The sequence below is a fragment of the Balaenoptera physalus genome, assembly GCF_965194825.1.
Source record: "Balaenoptera physalus genome assembly, chromosome: 19".
Taxonomy (NCBI): domain Eukaryota; kingdom Metazoa; phylum Chordata; class Mammalia; order Artiodactyla; family Balaenopteridae; genus Balaenoptera; species Balaenoptera physalus.
The window spans coordinates 48,363,795-48,382,541 of NC_138900.1; the positions used below are offsets into that span (position 1 = coordinate 48,363,795).

Consider the following 18,747-nt stretch of genomic DNA (forward strand, 5'->3'; position numbering starts at 1 on the left):
CCCCGGCCCCGACCCCCGCGCCCCGGGGCGGGCTACCAGGACTCGCGCGGGCCGTGGCTGCCCCTGAGCATGCCATCGGGCCGCAGGGATGGAGACGTCTCCCGGTTCTTGCCCGACTTGAGTCCCAAACAAACATCCACCCCATGGAGGGAGCATAAGACAGTCTTCACGACCCCGCGCCCTCGGTTTCGCGGACCCCTGAACAACCCACCCAAGAAGGGTAAACTAGGACGCACTTTTGGTCGGGGTAGACGAGGAAAGGGGCTCCGGGCTTTGTAGAGTTTGAAGCTAGAACCCACCCCCGACCCTCGAGCCGGGAAGTTTGACCCTCCGACGGGCGGGCCACCAGGGCCATGCCCCCGCTTCGATGCCTACCACGCTGGCCTATCTCAGCACCATCGGTGGGAAAGGTGGTGTCCCCGACGCACCTTCTCCAGCTCCGGGGCCGACTTTCCCTGGCGCGGTAAGCGGGACTCGAGGCTGAGTCCGAGGCGGCTGCTCTGGCTGGCTGCGCAGCACCAAGCGGTAGAGCCGCCTCTCCCTAATCGCTCTCGGAAGTTGGGTAGTGCCCACCAGACCCACGGCAGACTCGCACGACCCTCCCCCTCTCCCCATCGGCCTGGCGGTCCTGAGGCTCTGCCCTCCTGATCCCACGCGCCGTGCCAGCGGAGATGGCCAGGCCCAGGCTGGGAAGGGGGGGAGGGCACCAATGACAGGTGTGAGCGGCGGGGGCTCCAGGAGCTTGGTCCTTGGTCTTGATTCACACAGTCCACGGGCACCTGCCTTGAGCAAGCCCCTCCTGACTCTCCTCAAACATCCTGACTGCTCTACTGGAACAAGTGACTTCACGTCCCTGTGCCTCAATGGCCTCCGCTGACAAGTAGGTAGGATTCTGTCATGAGCAGAGTGTTTAAGGGCTTTGGAACCAGAGGGTGGGCTTGGCTGCCTTCCTAGCCGTGTGATGTTAGGCAAGATACTTAACCTCTCTGAGCCTCAGTTTCCCCATCTGAAACATGGGGAAGGTGAGTTGGGAGGATTCAATGAGGTGATGCTTGTAGGGGGCCTAGCATGGTGCTTGGCACTCAGCCATCACTCAATTCAGGTTGACTACAGGTGTCGTTCTGTGAAGCATGCAGCACCAGTGGATGCTGAGGCAGAGCGAGTTGCCCTGAGGTGGCGGCAACACGACCCCCTCCCAACCCCCCAAGCCCCCCTCCAAGGAGGCCTTTGAATCCCCCAAGGGCTTGTTGACATCTAACTGCAGTGCAAAACCCTCTCTTTAGGGCCTGCCCTTTCTCAGCTGTTCCCTCCTCCCTGGGCGCTCCGCTTCCCAGCGGTGCTCGCCTCCCTACCTGTCATCTCCATCCAGGTTGGGAAAGTCTGTATCTGACCAACTCTTTCTTTTGCCCTTGACTGATGTCTGCTGCTCACACTCTGTGCGAGGGAATTCACACCTCCCTCCACTCTGGGGATTGGGGCCTGGGGAGGACTGCTTTCCCTGAGCAGCAATCAGACAGTCAGGTGGCTTGGATGTTCCGGTGGTGACAGTTCAGACAGGCAGTGAAGAGCAGCAGGGGGAGCAGCCACCAGGGCAAGGAGACAGCAGGAAGTCCGAGGGGTCCCAACCCTGAACCTGTGCTGACCGTGGTGTGTTCATCCAGGCAACCGAGCCACGAGGCACCAGAAATGATAACCCTTGGGGAGGAAATGGAGCCCGTGGCTGACAGAGAGTTTAGAAGTTCAGAGCTGGAAGGGCCCCAGGAAGAGATCTGCCCAGTCTGTGCAGCTGAGGCTTCAGACCCAGAGCAGAACCAATGAGGCCCAGGGCCTGGGAAAGGATGCTGGAATCCTTGGGGTGGCGTGGAGGGTGTAGGTAACCAGGAGCATTGCTGGGAAGAAAACAAATGTCCAGCTTGTGGACACCCGTGTTAGTCCTGCTCACCTGTGCCCCAGCTGTGAGAACGGGGTGGGGTGGGGGGGGTCTGTCCACATGCTGCCTGGTGGGGACCTAGTGAGACAAGCAGAATGGGCTGCCTCCTGGGGGCTGTTTCTACACAAAAACCCCCTCTGTCGTCTTCTTCCTCTGTAGCCTACTCCCACCCCTCCCCCATTCACCCACCAGGGTGTCACATCCCAGCATCTTCTATAATCCTCACCTCTTCTTCCCAAAGGAGTTAATCAGAAACTAATTTAGGAGGTTTGTGTCACCTGGTTCACATAGTGGAGTACAGCCAGGCGGCAACGTGATGGGGATACGGGCACCTCCTTCAGTCTTGGGGAATAATCAGTTAGACACACTCAGATGCCTGTTACCTGAAGCTTTTGCCCTGGAAGTGCTCACAGCACAGGGTAAGGGACGAGAAGGTGGCAGCCAGCTCTCAGCCTCCTAAAGGGAGAAACTGAAGCCAGGAGGGCTTCTGAATCCCCCTGGCACAAAGTACAGTTGTGGCTGAGAGCACAGCTTCTTGGAGCTGGACTACCTGGGTTTATGGCTTGTGATTCTGGGCAGGAGATTTACCTTTCAGAGCCTCAATTTCCTCTTGAAAAGGGGAACAAATAGTCTACATTTCCCAGTATAGTCGTGAGGACTGGAGAAACAATATACAGGAAACACGTGGCAGTGACGAATGGACCCCTCGCAATGGTCTTGCTATGTCTGCATTATGAACATGCACTGAATGCATGCTCTTTCCCAAGCATAAGTATTTTCTCTCTGGAGTCTGAGGACAGCCCTCTGATATAAGTACTATAATTGTCCCTATTTTATAGATGAGAACACTGAGGCTTAGAAAGGTTAAGGACTAACTTTGCTAGGTATAGAAAACTTAAAACATCACTATGACTCATCATAATTTTATGAGTTTGTAAAATTGATAATTAGCACATTGTATCTTAGACGATATGTAATTAGTTAATGGAATGCTTCCTCAATGGATATCTTCAATCATTGTATGTCTATGTGTTAATTGCCCATGGGCTATAGAATTTTTAGAGACATCTTCATTTTTTTTCTATTCAAACAGTATCAAACTGATTTAAAAGAGCAGCTCCCCGCCCCATTTATTCCCTATCTCTCTTCTCTCCATTTTTCTCCATAGCACTTATCACCCCCAACATTTATATATCTTATTCATTTGTTTATTGTCTGCCCTCACCAATATAATGTAAACTCCCCAAAGGCAGGGACTTTTAACCACTTTGCTCACTCTCATATCCCCAGAGACAAGAACAATAACCAGCACTTCGTATGCTTTGCAAATTATAAAGTGTTTTACAAACATGAGGTCTATTATTATTATTATTATTATTGCCAAGTGTATAGCTTGCCTGAAGATAAACCTCAAGGTTCATGGCAGAAACTATTCTCTCAAAAATCTGGCAAATAGGACCTGCTCAAGCGCCAAGGAAAATGTGATGAAGGTTAAAACCAGTGGAGATTATTTTCCTAACATGTTAGTAAAGCTCCTTATCAGTAAGTTCAAAGACAAGTTAACTTTTTTAAATTTTGGCAATAAAAAATGGCATGTTCAAAGGCAATTAAATTAGCGTTTAAAATTTCCAGTGAGGGCTTCCCTGGTGGCGCAGTGGTTGAGAATCTGCCTGCTAATGCAGCGGACACAGGTTCGAGCCCTGGTCTGGGAGGATCCCACATGCCGCGGAGCAGCTAGGCCCGTGGGCCACAACTACTGAGCCTGCGTGTCTGGAGCCTGTGCTCTGCAGCAGGAGAGGCCACGATAGTGAGAGGCCCGCGCACCGCAATGAAGAGTGGCCCCCGCTTGCCACAACTAGAGAAAGCCCTAGCACAGAAACGAAGACCCAACATAGTAATCAATCAATAAATAAAAAAAATAAAAAATAAAAATAAATTTTAAAAAAAACTTCCAGTGAGTTAACTATCACTGATATATTCATTTAATTATTCTTTATTTTGTTAGCATAAAAGGTGTTTTCAAATCTTCATTTTAATGATTTTTCAGATTATAAAAGTAATACATGTTCATTGAAGAAAATTTGGAAAATCATTTTTAAAAAATAAAAGAACATAAAAAGCCTCCTCAATCTCACCACTGCCCAGAGAGTACGTGACTGTGGATATTTTAGTCTATTTCCTTTTAATCTTTTTCTATGTGTGAATATTTTCTCTGGTTTTTTTTTTTTTTTCCTTACAAAATACGGATCATATTGTAGGCAGAGTTCTAGAACCTGCTTACCTGGTGGGGTTTTTCCCCCCTCTTAACAGTATACTGAAAGTCTTTTATGTTATTAAAATTTCTTTAAAAACATGATTCCATGCCTATACAATATTCCATTATAAGCATATGCCAGAATTTTCTCAGCCTCTCCTCTCTTATTGGACACTGGGGACGCATCCCATGTTTCACCACTGTAATAATACTTTTCTATGCCCTCTTTGGTGTTTTCTGGACCCTGAATCAGGCTTCTCTACACCCTTGGTCAGGACCTATTTGCTGATTTGCAAATGGACCGGTTTATGTAGTTAGTCAGTATATCAAGTCTTAGAAGTTGGGCCTTGGTGGCAGCGGGGAAGGCAGCTGATCCAATAGAGGACTACTCCAGGTAAATGAAGGCAACCTGAAGACCCAGTAACCTCCAGGCATTTCCTGACCAACCCAGTGTAGCACACATTTGGCCAGATGTTGCATGGGGACGGAAGGCCTCCTTGCTGCAGAGGCTGCCACACACTTGGATCCCTTTTCTAACATCAGGACCAAGTTACTTATTTGCAAACCTCCGTGTCCTCTGCCAGCCTCTCTGCCACTGTCCTCTCACTCTTTTTCTCCTCCACTCCTGAGTTCATTTGCTTCTTCATTTAATCACGTGACAAACGTTTACAGGCATACCTCGTTTCATTGCTCTTCACAGATATTGCTTGTTTTTACCAACTGACGTTTTGGAGCAACCTTGCGTCAAGCAAGTCTTATCCATGCCATTTTTCCAACTGCATTTGCCCACTTCATGTCCCTTATGTCACATTTTGGTGATTCTCACAACATTTCAAACTTTTTCATTGCTGTTGTATTTGCTGTGGTGATCTGTGACCAGTGATTTTTGATGTTACTGTCACAAAAAGATTACCACCCACTGAAGGCTCAGATGATGGTTAGCGTTTTTTAGCAGTAAAGTTTTTTTTTTTCTTTTTTTTGGCCACGCCATGCGGCATGCGGGATCTTAGTTCCCCGACCAGGGTTCGAACCCGAGCCCCCTGCATTGGGAACAGGGAGTCTTAACAACTGGGCCGCCAGGGAAGTCCCAATAAAGTATTTTTAAATTAAGGTATGTACATTGTTTTTTAGATAAATATCTACTGCAAACCTAACAGACTACAGTATAGTGTGAACCTAACTTTGATATGCACTGGGACACCAAAAAAATCGTGTGACTCGCTGTACTGCGGTGGTCTGGAGCCTCGCGACCACCAAACCGCAGTATCTCCGAGGTATGCCTGTAATGACATCTACCCGCACTTGCCAAGGAATGATTTTGTCCATTAGGGAAACCATCAGCTGGGTCCCAGACTTAAAAGACCCGCCTCCCTCATTTCTGAGACTCCTTTCTGTGTCGTCAACTGTAAAATGGGGATTTGTTTTGAGATCCAATGGGCTGAGCAGGCGCTGCATAGACGTGGCCCATCCCGGAGGCCAGCCCCTGCGCGGCCCTGCCGCGTCTGCCGTGGACCCCCGTGAAGCTCAACCCTCCAGTCCGGGTGCCTCTGCCGCGCATGCGCTGACCGTCCTGTCCCCGCTGTTACCTGGCCGCCTCCGCCAGGGATACGGCGCCAGTCCACTAACCACAGGCTCATTGATCGAGATCAGAGTGTCGCAGTGGCTACAGAAAGGAGGTATTCCGGGAGCAGGGACGTGAAGCAAAGTGGGAGTGACGTGGACTCGCCGCCCACCATTCAGCCACTTCAGAACCTGGAATACCGCAGCCCGCCGGCCCGCCCTCCAGTTTCCAGCCAGACAATCCAGTCGGAGATGAGTCACAGGCAGGGACACGCCTCGCCTCTGATGCTGGGTGCTGAGTGCGGCGGGCGTGGGGGGAGACGTGACCTGGTGTCAGATCTCTGTGGGGTGTCCCTGCAGTAACCAAGGGGCACTGTGGCGGGGCGTAGTGACAGAGTCCCTCCCTGCATTGCTCTTCCTCCACCTCTTCTCTTTGGGTGACTTTGGGTGGGTTATGTCACGGAGCCTGTGAGTTTTCTCATTTGCAAAATGAAACTGTTACCCACTTCGGGGGACCTGTTGCAGTAATTTCAGTGATCTTAACTGGCACATGCAGGTGTTTGGTGAACGTGAGCCACCCTGAAAGCCGGCGTGCCCGGAACATCTCCACATATGGAAATGTCTACCTGACCCATGGCCAAACCTGCTGGCCCCTTGCCAGCCTCCTGGCCACCTGGGAACCTAACACGCTGTCCACCAAACACCCAAACTGACCATGGAAAACGATACGTAACGCAAGGGTTTTTGGTGCCCCCTGCCCTGGGAGGTCATCTCCCACCTCCCCATACCCTACAAAACCCCAGCCTTCATCTCAGTGTCACAAGGCCCAGTGGGAGGAAAGAGGGGGTACAGGGGGCCTCTAGGAGAAGCAGGACCTTGGGGACAACTGCTTGAAGTGTTAGAGCTGGTCAGCACCCTCCATGGCATCAGGTGCCACCAGGATAACCTTACAGTAAGTGTACATTCAGCGTGCATTTACCAAGCGCCCACACTATGCCAACTCACTAGAGAGGGAAACAGCCCTGGAACTGTGGAGGTTGGGGCGGAAGCCAGGACATTTTCCTGAGGGCACTGGGAGCTGTGGAAGACTTATCAGCAAATGACATAATCCATCTTGCCTTTAAGAAAGACCTCTCTGGAAGCAGCGCAAGAGATGACCTGTCAGCCCACTTACATCCTCCTCCAGACTCACAAGCAGCCACAGTGCACACCAGCACACCCGCAGAAATGAACACAGACACACGTACACACATGTATTTTTAGAAAGCACAGATCCCAGGCCCTGAGATGCTCTGTGAGTTTTCTGGTGTGAAATCACAGTTCCCCGAGCAGCCTTCCACGCCGGTTCTACCAGGCCTGGGGAGATCACATCCTACCTTCACTTCCCCCATCGGAACTCTTGACTGGGTTTCTATGGGGACTGGGAGTGGGTGTCAGGCCAGCCTGGGGTTCACACCAGGACAGGCTGAGCTGGAAGAAGCCACCTGAAGAGGGATTCCCAGGTCAGCGGCAGTGATGGCCCCTTCCCTCCCACCCCCCTCAGGCAGCAGAATGAACATTTTGCAGCCACACACCTCCTGCCAGGGGCTTTCCGCACATAATCCCTGTCCTCACGGCAGCTTAAGTGTTCTTACCCTGCTATCCCCAGGAAGACACTGCACCTCAGAGAGGTGAAGTGCTTTGTCCAAAGTCACACTGCGCTGATATTAGCACTCAGGAATTGGACTTCTGAGCTCAGGCTCTCCAAAGATAGGTGTTTGATTTGTTTATTAAATAGAATAATCAGTTACTAGTGTAGTTTGGCCAATTGGCCCCGTCAAAATAGGGGACCCATTTGGAGAAAAAATATATATAATGAAAGGGATCCCTGGAGGAGAAAAGGGTGGGACCTCTGGACCCGCCTGTTACAGAAAAGTTCTGTCCACAATGATATCATCCCCAGGATCAGGGAAGCCGAATGCCCCCTGGGACCTAGAGGGGCCAGGCTCTTTTCCCATTGGCTTGTGACTGACAGCTTCCCCTGCAAGTACCTGCTCGGCTCCACATCCATCCAAAGGTGCAGTTTGGTTTCTGCAAGTAAAGTGACCGCACTCCCTAGAAATAAGAACTATAACTCCCTAATATTCCCATAGCCTCCTGTCACCTGGGGACATACCAGGAGAGACTGAATCAGTTCAGATCTCCAGCAGCATGGGAGGATGGATTACTTTCTGAAAATGTCTCTTCCATTGCAAATGGGTGTTAGAGTGACCTGGCAGTCCTTTGCTGCACAGACATCCTGACACCTGGATGTTCACTTGGGGGTACAGGGGGAATTGGGGAAGAGACAATTTCATTCTCTAGGTCCTTATTTCTGAATTGGTAATTTAATATATTAGGTGCCTTCTAAGGGAGTGTGCTGGCTGACAGTGTGGGCTTTGGAGTCAAACAGACCTGGGTTCTAGTCCCAGCCTGTAATTAGAAGCTGTGTGACCTTGGAAAGCTTCATAACCTCTCTGAGCCTCAACTGCCTTATTTATAAAATGAGAATGAAAAGAGCAGAGCATCTTCCTCTTAAAACTGCTGCAATGATGATGATGATAATAATAAGGTTTTGAGCTAGGCATCTATGAATTCCCTTCCAAAGCCAGCTGTGGGACCTTAAACTAGTCCCTCACCCTCTCCAGTTCTCACTTTCCCCTTCTGTGAAATGAGGACATTGAACTGATCTTTAAGGGTCTTTCCAGCCCTGACAGTTACAAGATTCTCAAGGGTCCACCCAGAAGAGAGATTCCCCTCTTCCACCGACCACTGAGAACCCAGCACACATTTGTGCCACCCCTGCCCAGAACCCCCATATTCTGCAGCCCAGAGCCCTCCAGGCCCCCACCCAGACTAGGCCCATGCTCTCAAAGTCACCATCCTCTCCCCAGAGGTTGACAGCCCAAGGTACAGGAGCGCCCTGCAGGGTCGGTAGGTGCTGTATGGGCGCCCCCATCACCTGCCTGTTTGTGTCTCTGCAGGTGAGCGGAGGGTCCTTCCCTGCAAGAAGTCAGAGCTGTGCACGTGGGCAGGCTGGCTCCGCTGTTCTGCTCCAAGGATTACATGTCCTTCAAACGCCCCTGCCCCTGTAAGTCTCCTCCCCACATCCTCCCATGGACCAGGGCCAGGTGAGGGCAGAGTCAGGACTGCAGAGAATGTCTCTAGGATGTTTGGCCAGAGAGCTCCAGGGGTCTGATCAGGGTGTGATGTGATATGACGGATGGGGGGAGGGCAACACAGAAGACTCCTGACGTCTGCAAGAGTCATCTCACTTTGCGAATCCCTCTGTATGAGCACTTCCCAAAGTGTGGTTCAGGGTTCCTCCAAGGGATATTAATGGGGTTACTTTTTTTTTAATTCCATGGTCAAGTGAGTGTGGGAAATGCTGAGTGAGACAAGTCAAGCGGGTTTTGCTGGACTTTTCAGAGCCTTTAATGTGGTGCTGTGTTGTGAGGCTCCATAGGAAAGAGAAAGCCCAGTGATCTTCCCAAATCTACGTGACCACAAGGAATGTCTCACGGGATGGGTGCGCCACAGAACACGCTCCTTGGAGTTCAGTGTCCTAGGAAACCCTTCCTGGAGTAGCCCCACCATGCAGCCCCTCATTTACTAATTCATTTCCATCTACTGAAGCCATAGATGATTTTGCCCGTAACATTCTCTCATGGCTCCCTGACACTCACACGTCTAGAAGATGGACACAATCAGGTGTACCCCGGGGCTCAAGGTCACAGCCCCTGGGGCTCACTCCCCTAGTTGTCATCAGCCCCACCTTCACCGACTCACGCTGCCACCCTTACCCCAGAGTCGCCTTCACCTCTCCCCCTGGCAGCCACCTGCTTCCTCCCGTGATGTGCCCTGAACCCCCTCGAAGCCACCATCATTTGCTGCAGTTTGGGAGGACGTGCATAACCTCCCCATCCCCTCTCCGTGGTGAGGCGGGACTGTGAGTCTGCGTGAGTTCAGGGCCCCCACCTTACCCTCCCTCTACTTGTCATCTCCCTTCGGCCCGCTCACCAGTGTCTGTTCAAATCTGCGCCATTGGTTACATGTCCCGAATCATGGGGTTGGGGACCTCTCTTGCATATAGTCGAAATCCCAACTGTCAATTGTTGGAACATCAAAGGGCTGCTGCAGTCGGGGTGGGGAGAGCCGGCCCCTCCCGTCTGGGAGCGATCATCACGAGGCGGGCCGGGGAGGGCAAGGTGGCAATGGGTTTATTGTGCAAAGAGTGGTGTTCAGGGGGCGGGGGAGCCCAGCCTGGCTGCTGGCTGCCATGGGTACCGAGGAGGGCATAGGTCAAGAGTGATAAGCTTTCTGACAGATAGGACAAGCTCAATAAATGTTATTGTTGTCACCAAGGTTGCTGTTGTGGCATAATCAGGTGTCAAAGCCCCAGCCCCAGGCCAGGTGGGAAGGCTGCCACAGGGGGAGCAGGTCGGAGCCCAGGGACACCTGCCCCACAGAGGGTCAGGGTGGCTGTGCCCTCACTCCTGGGAGCAGCCAGCAGTGGAGAAGGCTGGGGCTGCTGAGTACGGAGGGCTTTCCAGAACCTTCTGGGCTCAAGCCAGGCCCTTCGGAGCCCCGCCTGTCTGCACTAATAGGGGCCGACACCCCAGGACAGGGCTTTGTGCATCCAGCTCCTGAGGACTCCAGGGTATGGTCATGGGTATTCTGGGCTGGTCAGAAGCAGTTCCTGCACATCTCTGAATTCCCCTCTCCCCTCACCGCCCCACCCCACGCCAACAGGCCCAGCACCTAGCATGCAGTAGGCACTCAATGTTTGTTGAATAAATAAATGCACAGTCAGACACTGTGGATGAGGCGCTAGAGGGGGAGAAGCTGAAGCTCCTGACTCTGCCACCAGATTCTCTCTGTGGCTTTGGCCAGCCCGTCCTCATCTCTAAAATGAAGAGGACTGAGGCCAGTGGGTTCCAGGAGCTCAGGGCAACTGTGAGGCTCCTTGGAGGGTGAGGGGAGCCCAGGCAGGCAGAACCCAGGAGCCCCACCACCCATTGCTTCAGCCAGAGCAGCTCTGCTAACACCTACAGGTTGGGGTCTGTTCAGATTTCAATGGGAGAAGGGTGTCCCAGGCAATGGCAGGCTGGGTCCCATGGGATTGTCCAGGCCCACCCCTTCCTCCATCATCTCTCCCCTTCTCTGCCGGATTCTTCTCCTCACGTTGTCCAATCAGACTCTTTACCTTTTCTCTGCACTTGTCTAAGAAGTGCTCACAGCACCCCTTTCAGCACCCTTAGTCTGCTTCAATCTGGCTCCTGCAACCCCACACCAACACCGCATCAGCATCTGTGTCGCTAAGTCCATCCCAGAGTTTCCAGTTCTCAGCTGCATCTGACTCTGTTGGTCACATCAGTCTTCTAGGTAACTCCTCCACTGGGTTCCTGAATCTGAGCCCTCAGGTTCTCCTCCAGCCCCTCTGGCTCTCTGGGCTCTGACCATCCATTCCTGGTCTCGTTTGGTGCTGGAGGTGGGTGGATTCTTCCAGCACCTGCCCTGGGATGCTGGGTCCCCCGAGACTCCAATCCTGCTGGCCTTCTCGCCCCACACACTCCAGACCATTTCATCCTCACTCTGCTCTCAACTGCAGCGTCTAGGCCGGCAGCGTCCCGGCTCTCTCCCACCCCAGTTCTGCCTGAGCTTCTGATTCCTTCTGCCTTCTGCTGCCTGGCTCCCCTGGGCAGCCCCCGTCTTCACTGCTCAAATACAGCCTGTCCCAAACTGAACTCCTTGTCTTCCCCTCCATGCTGGCTTGCTTGATTTTGCTGTTTTGGTTTAGGATACCACCATCACCACCACCATCACCACCACTCAGTTCTTCAGGCCAGAAATCTGGGAGTGACCGTCAGTTCCCCTCCAACACACCCATCATTGCCAACTGCCCAAGGAGACCCCGGGGTTTCCAAACTGGGTCAACGGATCTCCCTTCTGACTTCCCCCCCATCTGGGCCCCTCCTCAGACCCAACCTGGAAATTGCTGCCTCAGTAGATGCTTATGGAACAACCAGACAAGTGAGCAAATCGAGGTGAAGCAGATGTCTTATGGGCGGCCTCCTGGGCTCGCAGACCAGAGGCCTTCACGCAGGTTCTGGAAGGGATGCAGAACCACAAGAGCCCCAGACATCTACATACACCTGACCCGGAGCAATGAGGGATGAAGCCGGAAGTCCCAGGAGGGCCCTGCCATGGACACACACCCTCTTTTTTTTAGCACCTCCTTTCCCGCTCTGCGAATTTAGACACCTAACAGGGAATCCTTGAACCTTCTTAGCTCACAAAATTATCTTGCTCAGTACATGCAAAGATGCCAAAGACCATTAAAACCTGGAAAACTTAGGATAGGAATCACAGCTTGTTCCTGTTTAGGTTTCCACACCCCTACACCCTGCCGATTGAGAAGGGCAGAAAGGAAAGTCCCCAGAAGGAAAAACAAGCCCTAGAGTTTCCCAAGCAAGACCCATCTCCTAGGAGTTAGAGTTCAGGAGGTCAGGGAGAGTCAGCAGGGAACGTGGATCCAGGGCAGGGAGGAGTAGGGCAATGGGCAGGCGTCTGCCCAGTACCCACAGATTCAGACACTGGGTGAAGTGGGACCATCCACTGGCCTCTCAGGAGCTGGGCAGCCATGAAGCAGACCAGGCTGGGCCCACTCCTCCCAGGCCCTACCACATCCCCGGCCCCATCTTACCTTCCAAGCATCTTAGCTCATCTCAGCCCCTCGCAGAGACAGCCCCAGCAGACCTCCATGCCCCTCTGCCCAGTCAAGCAGATGAAAAGACTAAGGCAGGGAGAGGAGGCAAGAACAGGGGAGGGGAAGCCCTGAGGGTTTTGGCCACAAGGCTGCAGGAGGGAAGTCAGGTCGTCTCCCTGCAAGTGCAGGCCTGTGAGCCATTTCCAGCCTTAAGCACTGAGTGAGGAGGAGGGGGACCAGCCTGGATCCTCAGAGAGGCTGGAGGCGTGGGAGCCTCCTCCATCTGGCCCCAGCTGGGCAGGGCAGCCCAGGATTCCCCCAGGACCCAGGCTCCAAGAACAGATGCTTCACAACCTCTTCTTCGCCACCAGCACATGGCAGCTCCACAGAGCTCCCTGTGAGGTGGAGGTGGCCTCAAAGTACGGACCTGGGGGAGGAGGGGCTTTGGGGCCGCAGGGGAGACTGAGCCTGTAGCCAAGCAGGAAAGAGAGCCACAGAGAAATCAGGTGGGGCTTGTCTCTGCTAAGCTCACAGGCTGCCCACAGGGCTGGAAGGAATCGCAGCCTGAAAAAGTCTCTGGATGGGCTTGACTCTCCCTCAGAGTTGGTGTGATGTGATAGACAGTACCTGAGTTCAAGTGCAACGTGGCACTGACACTAACCAGCTGTGTGATCTGGAGCAAGCTACTTAACGTCTAGAAACCTCAATTTGCTCATCTGTAAAATGGAAATAGTCATAAGAGCCTTTTGGTTTGATGCCCAGATGTGGTGTACCACAAGGAGCATCTAGCTTGGTGCCAGGCACTGAGAAGATGCTCAAGAAACTTGAAAGTCTTGTCTTTTGACCACCCTCTCTCTACACAGCTTAATAGGACCCAAGTCTTTGGTAACAGAATGCAGGAAATGAGGAGAGATGGGGACTTCGGAGATGAATCCGGGGTTTGGACCGGACACTCCTGTTTTCTGCTCTGCTCATTGTAACTGTTACCTCTGCAGAGACTTCGCTGTCAACAGAAGGAAGGACTTGAAAGCTAGGAGGGCAAATGATGGGGCATACTCTGCAATTTACCACTTCTCTGCCCAGAGCAGACATTGCTAATCAACTGCAGTGCTCTTTCCTACTGAGCCGGAATGCAACCTCAGACTCCCTCTGAACACGTGCAGGCACAACCCAGTAATAATTAGCCTGTGAAATGAAACCTTTGTCCATTCCTTGCTGAGGTCTGATTTTGGAATGGGCAAGGGAATAGAAGGAGTGACTTCGGCTAGCCATGTCTCTCTGAGCCTCAGTTTCCTCATCTGTAAAATGGAAGTTGAAAGGACTGTCCACCTCAAGAGGGTTGCTCTGAGGATCAAATGAGGTATCACAGGTAAAGGGCTTACAAGGCCTTACGATCATTTCTTTTTTTTTTTTTATTAATTTATTTATTTATTTTCGGCTGTGTTGGGTCTTCGTTTCTGCGCGAGGGCTTTCTCCAGTTGCGGCAAGTGGGGGCCACTCTTCATCGCGATGCGCGGGCCTCTCACTATCGCGGCCTCTCTTGTTGCGGAGCACAGGCTCCAGACGCGCAGGCTCAGTGGTTGTGGCTCACGGGCCCAGTTGCTCCGTGGCATGTGGGATCTTCCCAGACCAGGGCTCGAGCCCGTGTCCCCTGCATTGGCAGGCGGACTCCCAACCACTGCGCCACCAGGGAAGCCCCCGATCATTTCTTTGTGTGGCCTTCTTGCTTCCTAGAAGCAACTCTGCACAGGAGGGGTCAGTGTGGCCATTTCAGGCCTGAGGAAACTGAAGCTCAAGGACATGAAGAAGCTAGTCTAGGTGACACAGCTGGAAAATGGTGAGGGTCAGGGATACACCCCAGGTGAGTCTTTCCAGGGCTCAATTTTAGATAATCTGCAGCTGGACAAAAAGACAAGGGTAGAGTCAAGTCCGCTCCTTCACCCCCACCCCTTGACTGGAGAGTCCATTCTACAGCCCCATAAACATCCTGGCTGCCCCTCCTCAGAGTTCTCTGGTTGAGCCAGAGTCTGACTGTAGTGAGTGCTCAGCATCTGATAGCTAATCTCAGTTTTAAATGCACAATCATTTTATATTAGAGTCCTTGGCAAGAGGGCATCAACCTCAGCTTGAGTGCTTAATGTAGTACTAATAACAGTAGCAGTATCCCCAGCTTTTGCAGAGCACTCCTTGCTGGCAGAGTTTCTGCACTTCCCCGTCCCCTGGCAGCGGGCTCCCTGGGTGACCTCATCCACCTCATGGTACTGAGCAGCTTCCCTACACTGACGGTCCCCAAATTTACATCTCCAGCTCCAGACTCTCCCTGAACTCCAGACTCTCCCTGAACTCCAGACTCAGCTATCCAACTGTCCACCCCATATCTCCACTCGGTTGCCCACTCGGGTGTCTACAGCGCATCTCAGAACATGTCAAAACCTTACATCTTGACTCATAGACCCCACCCAAGCTGCCCGTCATCTTCCCCATCTCAGGAAATGGCAGCTCAGTCCTTCCATGTGCTCAAGCCCCAAACTTTCTCAGTTTTTACTGCTCTCCTTCTCATCTACCCCCAAACCAATTAATCTGAAAATCCTAACAGTTTCACTTTCAAATCTGACCCCATCTTGCCACCTCCACCTCTAAGCCCCAGGACCAAGGACACCATCGTCATCACCTGTACCACTGTCCTAGCCTCCTAACTGGCCTCCTTGCCACCCTCTTGTCCCCCTCCGGCCTATTCTGCCACAACCCTGGGAGCGTGGAAAAGGGAAGGATCTAGAGACTGAGTCTTGGGTTGGTTTCTGTATCTAGAAATCTTGCCAAGGAAAGCATGACCCCCAGAGTTGTCACCCATGGCACCCCAAAGTCAAGTACACTGGAGAGGACTGACCTGCAAAACAGCAATGTGTAAGGACATTGCCATTTCTCTGCCAAGGGCCACCCTAGATTGGCTACCCCTCCTGCACCTGGAACTGTGCCCAGGGTGATTAGGAAAGGCTGGTCTTCCTCTGTGATGTCACCACAGAAGTGTGCAGGCCTGCACACTTCCCAGACAGGAGAGAGAGGCCCCAACAGAGAAGTCACATGCCCCATGGACCCAGGGGCCACCGACGGAGGAGACAGGATTCAAAAGCAGGGCTTCCGGGCCCAAGCCCAGGGCACTGGCCACGCTAGTCCCTCTGAGAGCTTGATACATTTTCACCTCCTAGAGTTCCTTCTATTTGCTTCTTTCTGCACTTAAGAACCGTGTCCTCCATTAGCCCCCAAACCATCAGCTTCTAAGGGCTGCTCCCTCTTCCCACCTGACCCCACCTAGACTACATGTCCATAGGTGACCTCCAGGCCTTGCTCCAGAGAGAGTCATTCCAGAGCTTTCCTCTGCCCATCCGCCAGGCCCTTCAGCCACTGGATGATGTCTGTCTCCCCCAGGAATGTGGCTAAGGCTGGGGATGTAGTCTAATACAGTAAAAACAGCAAGAGCTGAAAGACGCAGGTTCAAAAACCATTGGAGCAAATGTATTTAAATCATCCAAGCCTCCGTTTATTCAGCTATGAAATGGGATTATGAGACCCGGTTTCCAGGGTGACTGAGAGTTTGGTGAGCACATAGACGCTCAGTAAGAGTTTGTTCTATCTTTCACCTCTGGCTCTTGCATCCCACAGCGAGAGCTGCAGAACTCACTCGGTCTTCCCTGCAGGGTCCTCCCAAGACCATTTCAAGGGGAGATCACGTGTTCCCTCTCCCTTCCCAGCCAGCCCCAGGCTGGTGTTGAAACACAGCATGGCATGCTTGGCCACCTTCATCTGACAGGCTCTAATCAGGGGCCAGCCAGATGCCAGCCTTTCACCAGATCCCATCACAGGCACACAATGGGACAATGCAAGAAAACGTGTTCTCCCTACCTTGCAGATTGGATGTAAGAGGTCCTTTGCTGACCCTTTAGGACTTACCCTGGGACTCTACCCCAACTGCCTCACACCAGAGATGGAGAAACTAAGATGCAGATTGGGGACTGGACCAGGTCACCCAGCGTGTCTGTGGCTGAAACTTTGATGCTCCCAGCCTGACTCCACATAAAGTGCTCCTTCCACATGGAGCCTGCTCCCCTGTTCTCAGTGAAGATGCAGAAAAAGAGCAGCCCTCTTTTGAAAGCGAAACTGTGACAAAAGCCACGTCTTTTTCTTTTTTTAACAATAAAGACATTTATTATTTCCGCATAGGGAGGAAAGTCCTGAGATGGAACAGCTTTAGGGTTCTCAATTTCAGTGGTCAAGGATGGACATCATTAAGGACCCAGGTTCTTTCCATCTTCTTGCACCAACATTTTCTGCATTGCAAGATGACCCCCGTCAGGGACTTCCCTGGTGGTCCAGTGGCTAAAACTCTGTGCTCCCAATGCAGGGAATCTGGGTTCAATCCCTAGTCAGGGAACTAGATCCCACATGCAGCAACTAAGAGTTCACATGCCACAACTAAAGATCCCGCATGCAGCAACGAAGATCCTGTCTGTCGCAACTAAGACCCAGCACAGCCAAATAAATAAATATTAAAAAAAAAAAAGATGGCCCCCATCAACCCAGGCAGTGACGCAACTTTTCCCAGAAGTCCCCGAGCACACCACCCCCATGTCTTACTGGCCAGAATTTAGTCACATGTCCACCCCTAAGCCAATCATACTGAGTGGATGGTAGTACCAAGACTGGCTTACCAAGCTAGTCTTTAAAAGGACAAAGGTTGTTAGAACCTAGTTCCCCCTCAGTCTAACATGGAAGCAGTGGACAGTCAGACTAGCAAACCCTTTCCCTCCTGCCTACTCAGTCCTTCCCCTCTGGTCCCCAAGACTCCAGGAGGACCTGTGAAAGTTAGGAGTGAGAACTGAACTGAGGAATTCCTTTTCTGGGGATTCTCTGGGGTTAGTTTTTTGTTTGTTTAGTAGAGATACCAGCTCACAAGAGTGAATACTTAAATATTCAGGGGATTCATGACCCATTTAATCATTGGTAGCCAGCCTGAAATCCATCATGCTGGGAGTATTTACACCATGGAAATTGGCAACCAACACTACAAATCAGGAATTTTTCCTTTTTCTTTCTTTTTTTTTTCCTGGAAAGCTGGTTTGCCAGCACACCACTGTATATAACATACATACAGAAAGGTGCACAAATTGTTAGTGTACAACTCGAATCTTCACAAACTAAGCACACTCAGATCAAGAAACACATCATAAGCTGCATCCCAGAACATCTACCGTGTGCTTTTCCAGTCACTACCCCATGCCCAGGTCAACCACTGTCTTGACTTCTGTCACCATAAATTAGTTTTGCCTGTTTTTGACCTTTATACATTTGGAATCATACAGTATGTTCTCTTTTGTGTCTGGCTTCTTTTGTTCAACATTCCATTGTGAGATTCAACCACAGTATTGTATATAATTGTAGATCACTTATTCTCATCACCGTATAGTATTTCATTGTGTCAATATACCACAAATAACTTATCCATTCTACTTTAATAGACATCTGAGTAGTTTTCAGTTTGGGGCTATGAATGAATAGTGAACATTCTAGTAGAGTGCTGTCCAATGGAGCTTTCTGCAATAATGAAAATGTTCTATGTCTTCAATGCCCAGTATGATAGCCACAACCCGTGTGCAGCTATTGAGCCCTTGAAATGTAGCTAGTGCAAATGAGGAACTGAATTTTTTTAGTTTAAGTATACTTGATTTACAATATTGTATTAGTTTCAGGTGTATTCAGCATAGTGATTCAGTATTTTTGCATTACAGGTTATTACCAGATAATAGGTATAATTCCCTGTGTCATACAGTATATCCTTGTTGCTTATCTATTTTATGTATAGTAGTTTGTATCTGTTAATCCCATATCCCTAATTTGTCCCTCTCCCCTTCCTTCTCCCCTTTGATAACCACAAGTTTGTTTTTTATATCTGTGAGTCTATTTTGCATATACATTCATTTATTTTTTAGATTCTACATATAAGTGATATCATATAGTATTTGTCTTTCTCTGTCTTATTTCACTAAGCATAATATTCTCTAGGTCCATTCACATTGCTACAAATGGCAGTATTTCATTCTTTTTATGGCAGAGTAATATTCCATTGTATATATACACCATATCTTCTTAATCCAATTGTCTGTTGATGGGCACTTGGGTTGCTTCCATGTCTTGGCTATTGTAAATAGTGCTGCTATGAACACTGGGGTGCATAAATCTTTCTGAATTAGTGTTTTCATTTTTTCCAGATATATACTCAGG

The 18,747-nt window shown here is 50.9% G+C and overlaps 1 protein-coding gene and 1 long non-coding RNA gene across 4 annotated transcripts in view; one reads left to right on the forward strand and one right to left on the reverse strand.

Moving 5' to 3' along the window:
- Positions 1-18,747, reverse strand: part of LOC309649479 — a 69,414-nt gene that overhangs the window by 41,237 nt on the left and 9,430 nt on the right. The gene's annotated exons all lie outside the window — the stretch shown is intronic.
- BEAN1 (brain expressed associated with NEDD4 1) overlaps positions 1-18,747 on the forward strand; it is a 39,431-nt gene that overhangs the window by 300 nt on the left and 20,384 nt on the right. For 2 of the 3 annotated variants that reach the window (XM_082439524.1, XM_082439523.1), the window contains one exon: positions 8,747-8,853. The exons of the other annotated variant lie outside the window; for it this stretch is intronic. In XM_082439524.1, the coding sequence (XP_082295650.1) occupies positions 8,829-8,853 (25 nt within the window). In that variant the 5' untranslated portion in view covers positions 8,747-8,828. Of the gene's footprint in view, positions 1-8,746; positions 8,854-18,747 lie in introns of those variants that run through there. 3 annotated transcript variants of the gene reach the window in all.